The 7,608-nt window shown below is 38.9% G+C and overlaps 1 protein-coding gene across 1 annotated transcript; it reads right to left on the bottom strand.

Moving 5' to 3' along the window:
- Nucleotides 1-3,819: 3,819 nt before the first annotated feature.
- Nucleotides 3,820-7,089, bottom strand: LOC109307594 (wnt inhibitory factor 1-like; the record flags this gene model as incomplete). Its single annotated transcript, XM_019531648.1, has 3 exons — nucleotides 3,820-4,136; nucleotides 6,106-6,201; nucleotides 6,957-7,089. Coding segments are annotated over 3 exons (345 nt in total), but the record flags the coding sequence as incomplete, so codon positions are not given.
- Between the last annotated feature and the right edge of the window lie 519 nt (nucleotides 7,090-7,608).

Genomic DNA, 7,608 nt, shown 5'->3' with positions numbered 1-7,608 from the left:
CAACACAAGCAAGATAAAGCAGGGAACAGAAAATAGAGAAACAAAGCAGACTGGGAACACAGAGTAGGGAGCAGCTAATGGGGTAGGGGAACAAGGCAGGGAACAGAAAGAGCAGCTGATCAAGCCTGTGAAGATTATGGAAATGGCACTCAGGGAGGGCGTGAAGCTAATTTGCAATACATTTCCCAAAAAGGTTGGCGTCCCACTGCTTTACTCAGTGCAATCTAAAGTGTTACAACACCTTAACTTACTCATTGCTTGGATTTTCTAAATTCATTATTCAGCCCTGTATGTTCAAATTTAAAGCTTAAATTCACACTAAAAATATTGTGAGCACAGACAATGAAAAAAGCAGAAAAGGTTAGCAAATTTTAGTACTGACCAATGAGATTAATCTATAAGAAGTACTCTGTAATGCCTTTCAGTAAAAAAAAATATAATTAGTGCAATCAACAAGCAATATACACCAGCAGTTTGGCATGGGAAAATGATTCTGTAAGTCTGGTAACATAAAAGTTATACTGCAGGCAAAAACAGTGGCTGAATTTGCTATAGTCACTGACATTGGAGGAGGCATGAGGATGAGTTAAAAATCTCATTGCTAGAAGATTACCGGGGGAAAAGTGACAGCCCATCAGAAATACAGCTAACACAGTCTCCTTAGTTTTTCCTGGAACAAACATAGGACCTCACTGGACCTCAAAGATACAGATAGTCATAATTCATGTGGGGTGTACTGTCAAGCTGTCCCATATAACATTTTCTTGACACAGATGATAAACTTCTTCATATGATAAACATATACATAAGCATCTTTCCAGTTCTGAATAGGGAGATATACCCACGTCCAAAGAATTATATACAGAAAACAGAATGTGTTAAATCTTCCACCAAAAAGCCAGAAATGAACATGGACTTATTGTAGCAGCAACATGAAGTACTGGGAAAGAATATATTTTTGGGGCATGAACTGCCATTTACTATATAATATACTACATATCCCACCATACACTACAATATTAATGCTCTATAAACACAGTACTAAATCATTTAAACTGAAATTCAAGGAGAAAAAAAAATGGTTTACCTTTTTTTGGTGATGAGTGAAAGCCACTTCAGCCAGTAGATGGTGCTACATTGCAGCTGTATTTTAAAAAAAATACAACCACTTCCATTTTCAGCATGTTAAAAACTTGAGACAAACTACAAATAACGTTTTAAAGAATCTTCTAGCAAACGAAACATATTATCTAAACAATCCCAATCAATTCAAATCTCAATCCCACCTCAAATTAAAAAACAAACAAACAAAAAAAAAACCTCTCTCAAGATCTTTTGTAGCCACACTACTGCTTACCTAACTTGAAATCACTTCTGAATGGGATGCAATCAGGCTGACACCCTCCATAGTCTGCCTCGAAATGTAAATGACCTCACTATGCTCATTTTTATCTGTCCCATATTTTTATTGCTTTTGATAACTCTCACAAGCTTCTAATTAACACCAAGCTCTGCTTTTGGCCATGTTGGTTAAAAAGAATAATTCTGAAATTAATTTAAATTCTGAAGTTATTCCCAAATCTACTGTTTTTAAGCAACTACTAAAAAAATTAAGTATTTAAAATTTTAGCAATAGTTAAATACAATCTATTTAAAAACAGATCACAGAAGGGCACAGTAGAAAGAATTTGCCTAACTTAAAGGCCAGGTACAGGCATTACACTTTGACTGGTATAAGTGATCAGAAACCAGTCCGTACCTATAACAGAACAGAAGCTCAGCACACAAAACCTATGTCTGTACCCAAGTAAGAAATGCCCCAAGCAAAGCCTCTGAAACAGCATGCGTTTCTCCTTGGTTGAAAGCAGCATCTGAACACCAGGCAGCAGCCTCTGTGGCAGGGAGAGGGAGCTCTCTCCATTTTAAAGTACAGTAACCAGAAAACAAGTTGCAAAATCTAAATACCTCATAGATTATATGAATATCTTTCATTTGTCTTTCCTCCAAAAACATGAAGAACCTCAGAATAAGAACCTCTGACTCCCTTTGCTTCATCTGCCTCTGGCCAAAGTTTAGTGGCAATGAAAAGCAGATGAAATATTCCTTCCTCTGCGGCTACTGCGTGACTTAAAGCTAATGTATTCCAAGGGAGTGAGACCTTTTTGCTGGTCAACAGGAAAGCAATCTTGAAGCATAATTTAAAGGAAGAAGTCCAGCCCCCATCATTGGCTTTCTGCTTCTTTGTGCTCACTAGCAGAGTTGATTTAAAAAAAAAAATAAAAAAAATAAAATAAAAGGTAAACTATATATCCTAAATAGTGTGTCCCCTAAAATCTGTCATGAAACATTAGGGTGAAATTTTTTTAAACCTTCTGGTACAGTTACTGATTCTACTCACTGGTCTTAGCAGGACTCTGGTGCTCCTTCTCTTCCTTATCCCATAGTTTCTGAGGGTGTTCTCTGGTCCCTGGTAAGATAACCCCTTCCTCCAACACACCATACTTGTATTACAAGGGAACAGTCCTAAAAGAGGGACTGACCAGTAGATATGGTGCAAAACTGGGACTTGGGAGCCCTAGATTAATTAGCCTGCTTTGTCACTGCTTTTCTGTCTGAGCAAATAATGTAATATCTGCACTGATTCTCCAAAACGGACATAACAGCAAAACTCCCTACATAACAGGGATGTCGTGGGATGAATAGACAGAAAACTGAAGTGCCCAGATATGATTGTAATGAAAGCCGTATCAGTACACAAAAAAGGCTTCAGGTATAAATAAAGGGTTTAGACAGCAGGTGCTAAATTTGAAAAAGGAGATTGTGGCCAGGTCTAGATTACAAGTTTACCATTTTGGCAGCAATGCCCTCAAGTGTTCTGTGCAGCTATTGCTCATACTGGAAGCAGTGTAGTTATGTCTGAACGGTGTCAAGGGCAGGCTAATTAAAACAATATTATGCAGAGAGCTGTGAAACACATTTGAAAGCATCACTGCTAGACATAGTAAGTTTGTGGTCGGTGGGCATGCCTACACACGCACTTAATTCAAAGCAGGTATTTACTACTGTGCAGTAAGCCTATTGGGGATGTGCTTCCTCTTGGGAGCAGATCTGCTCCCAACCCCCTTTGCAGCAGCCAAGGGGAGCTCCAGGTTAGCCATCTACACATGCATTACTGCGCAGTAACTACTCTGCCGTTAATTTACTACCTGCTTTTGTAGGTAGCAAATTAATGACAAAGTAGACCAGTTTACTGTGCAGTAAGCATCTGCATGTGTAGATGCTTACTGCATAGTAAATTGGTCTACTGAGCAGTAAAGCATCTCATGTAGATATGCCCTTTGTGTTCCCAATTTCTCCCCTACCCCTCCAAGCTATAATGAACCATCATTCCAATTTTTACTTATATAGAAGAATGATTAGGATTTAGCCTCGTTTTCAACACTGTGCTTAGCAGCTTGATGTTCCTAAAGAAATGCAAATTCTTTCTACTATCCCCTTCTAAGATCTATTTTTTAAGTAACAAATCCTAATATGGTATATGAAAAAGCTCCCCTCCATTTGGGGCTGGATGATTTTACTGAAGGCACAATCATTGAAATGCCCTTTTGACAGTAAGATTAAATAGGATGTTTTAATAGTGCAAATGTCTGTTATAATCACCTATTAATGTATGAAGCCTTTTTTCATGAGCGACAGTTCTTCTATTAATGATCACCAGTGAGAAATGCAAAAGAAAAGCAGGCATCCATTCTGAAATCCTTTATTTAAAAAAGATATGTTCAATATCAATTGTATTTACAGAGAAACAAAACTGTTCTGCTCATTAAACACACACAGAAATACTCAGATACACTTTCAATGGCTTTGTTACTGTCTGGAATATTTTTTCCAAATACTTGCTCTCTCTCACAGAAAAACTTTTCTTTAAGATATTTGGAAGAAAAAGTATTTATAAATCAATTAAATATTGTAAAAAAGAGTCTCCCTCCCCGTCCCACATATTTGCTTGATAAGACAATGTCACACTTCTTCAGCAGAAGAGGTTTCATTCCTTTCTTTTCTTTGTACAACCAGAGTATGGCACATGTTTGGAGCTATACATTTCCCTCCATGTTGACAAAGCAGCTTACAAACAGCTTAAATGAGAGACACCAAATATATAGTACATTTTTTCAGACAAAAGAGTATATAATCTTTCTTGTACGATTCATTGTATAGTAGAATCGTTCCCCAATAACAGTTCTGGGGACAATATCAATAAAAGCATGATGGAAATAATGTAAGCAAAGACTCCTTGAATTATAGCCTGATGTCCTTTATTCAGGTCCAGTGGTAACGTACGTAAGTTCGCCCACATCCTGTTTCACCTTTAAAACAACTGGATCTGTTCTCTTGATGAAGGCTGTACTGTGACTTGGAGTACATTCCTGAAAATATTAACTGTTTGCTATCCCTGGGAATTTCTCTCTTCTCTAAGTTCACAGTCCTCCATACTTTTAAATCACCCCTGCACTTGCTGCTTCCCTCACACCTGATGAAAACTATTGCACTTGAAAGCTTATTTGCGCCTACCCCAGCCATGCAGTTGGTCCAATGAAAGATATCAGTCACAATAATCCTTGCTTCTTGCATAAAGAACATAAGAATTCCTATTTCCATACTTTCTAGGGGCTAACTAAACCTGGGGTTTGAATACAGAGGTGTAGTCAGTGTTTGTTATACGTACACTACTTCTCCCAAAGCGTACGGGCTGGAGTTGGGAGGCATGGAGAGGAAGGGAGACAATGAATAGGCAGAGCCTTGGCTCCACACTAACTGATGTGACATATAAGGCTGCAAATGCAACTTAACTGTTGGTTTCACAGGCCCTGAATGAGAATTTCAAAATGAAAGCAAAATGTGGCAACTGGTATTCCTAAACTGATTACTAGTGCCATAACTGAGGCAATGCCAAATTAAACAGGATGGGAAGACCCCAAATGCTTCAATCACTATTCCACAAGATTTTAACTAACTAAACACTGTGGGACCTGGGGCTTTCTAATTTCTTCTGACATTTACCCTTGAACCTCAGGGCAACCCCTGCACTCCTGTATTTTTGCATTAGAAAGAACAAGGGATAAACTGTTTCATCAAGGATGTGATTTGTGGTGTCGCTGCTACAAGTGAGTAGATTATAGTGTTTATTTGTAAGGTCTGCTTGACATCATCAGCTGCATTAATGTTTCTACAGTGCTTGGAATCCAAGGTCCATATGACTGGTATTTCAAAGATCATCCTTTTCCACCAAATTATTAATTTCAAAAGGATTAGTCCAGGGGATTAATCCAGAGTGTTGAGCAGTAGCATTGAGGAGACCCAGTTCAAGGGCAATCTCCAGAAAGCGATCTTCAACCTCCAGGATGGCAGGAAGAAAGTCTGCTTTTCCTAATATAATGCCTCTGCTTCCAGAAACGAAACAGCAGTGTGACAACACATGGGGTAGCTGTATGGGAAGGAAAGGTAATGCAAAAAGGGGAAAGGCACAGCTCTGTTTGGATCAAAAATAATATGTTCCTTTCTCTCCTAACTGGGAATTAGTGTTTTGGAAGTGTGTGGCTCTTATCTTACTTAGCAGGATTGAGATCTGTTTACTACAGCCTTTCATTTACTCTCTAGACAAAGGGAACAAGCAACCATCCCGTGAAACTTCTGGAGGGAACACTTCCAAAGGGAGAGGGAGTTTCATTTACGATGCCCACAAAGTCCTTAGGCTCTCTAAGACTACCAATTAGTGCAACCTTGGCAAGGTTTTGGGCAACATAAATATCTGCATACTAACTGCTGACCTGAATCCACAAAACTTGTTTCACATAGATTCACAAACCACATTAAATAATAGTTTTGGTGACCACCCAAAGCTTGGAATTTAACTAGATATTTAGAGGTACATGATGGTTCTATCTCCCTGTACTCATAAGCCAGCCCCTACCAAATGCAACCATGACAAATACTAGTATGAGGTCCTTCATTTGGAGCTTAGCCAGGCATTGGTGATTTGAACCACCAATTAGTTATTCAGATATGCACATACAATAATGAAAAATAAATATCAGTGTAGTTTACCTAGATTGCAATCTCCACCAACACCTCCAGCTTGGCAGCTGCAGATTCCAGAGGCCACACAAGCTCCATCACTCTGACATCCCTGAGGACAAACCGCTGGAAAGAAAGAGTAGATAAAATAAGAAGTTCCCTACTACCCTTATGCAGGCTATAAAACAGACAAGATTGAGTCAGATCGTCAGCTGGTGTAAAACAGCACAGGCCCATAATATAGTTATGCCCATTTCTATCAATCAATGTTCTGGCCTGCACGCTTATCAGCTTCACTTAAAAGATAAGTGCATTCCTATAGCTACCCTTACTGGGTAAAGGATCACAATGAAATTCTTAATAGATTTATAACACCTTAGCTCAATAGTAATTTCACTGCATTTACTTTGAATTAACGCCACTAGTGATTGCATGACTCCCCCACTTTCAAAGCAGTTCTGTAAACTCTGCATAATTATCAGTCTTTAATCCTTTTTAAATGCTTTTATTCGTATTGCAATTGCTTCAAATCCATGCAAAAGATCTTATTTTTGCAGCCACCATATACTATATATATAATGTACTTCTACTTTATTATCCTAACAGAAGAGCGAAGCTGCCATTTCAGTGAAGAGAAAGACAGTTTCCTCAAATTAAATAGCTTTTCTGGCACATGAATGGGAAGTCTGCTCCCAACTTGTTTTTATACATTCAGCAAATAGTAATGAAAAATGGAGCAGACTGCAGTCACATATCTGGCAAAAGATGTTGTTTCCACAGATCTCTCATTAGGCTGCCATCTGGACATGTTTACAGTCCCCAGGCACTGTTAGCATTTGAGTTACCGTGGGTACAAACAAAGTACAGATATCAGCACTTACCTTCCTGGCACCTTAACCCAGTCCAGCCAGAAGCACAGAGACACGTCACAATCCCATTGACAGAGATGCACTCCCCACCATTCTGACACCTTACTGCAAAAGTGTAGTACACATGCAACAGATACAAGTCGTGAATCGTTCATCTGCCCTCAACTACACACGATAGCACAGGTCTGAAGCAGTTGACAGACTGCCATTTTAGACAACTTCATTATTAATAAAGTTTCTGACTGCAAAGTATTAGTAAAATAGAGGCTGATATTATGTTTTAACACCAATTTCTCTCAACTGTTGTAAATATGTTGTATTCAATTTAGTGCAAGGTCTAATCCTGCTCTCCTTGAATGTAGCAGACACAGAAAAACAGCATGAGTAAAGATAATCAAGTCCTTAGATCCGGACACAGCAAAGTGCTTGAGCACGTACTTAATATTAAGCATAATCTTACATGTCAGGAAATCACAGAAAAGCAGGTTTGGTAGGGCCCAGAGGCCAATCTAGTCCAACAACTTCTCAAGGCAGGATCATCCCTGTCTAAAGCACCCTAGTCAAGTGTGCGTCTACCTTGCTTGACATATGATAGTCAATGAAACTGAATCAACATGGTGCGTGGTGACCAGTGGCATCCCCCGAGACTTCGTTCTCAGACCTG

Source organism: Crocodylus porosus, unplaced genomic scaffold, assembly GCF_001723895.1.
Source record: "Crocodylus porosus isolate Cpor-Errol unplaced genomic scaffold, CroPor_comp1, whole genome shotgun sequence".
NCBI lineage: Eukaryota > Metazoa > Chordata > Crocodylia > Crocodylidae > Crocodylus > Crocodylus porosus.
The sequence above is the reverse complement of the archived record's forward strand: the minus strand, read 5'-3'. Positions and strand labels throughout refer to the sequence as shown.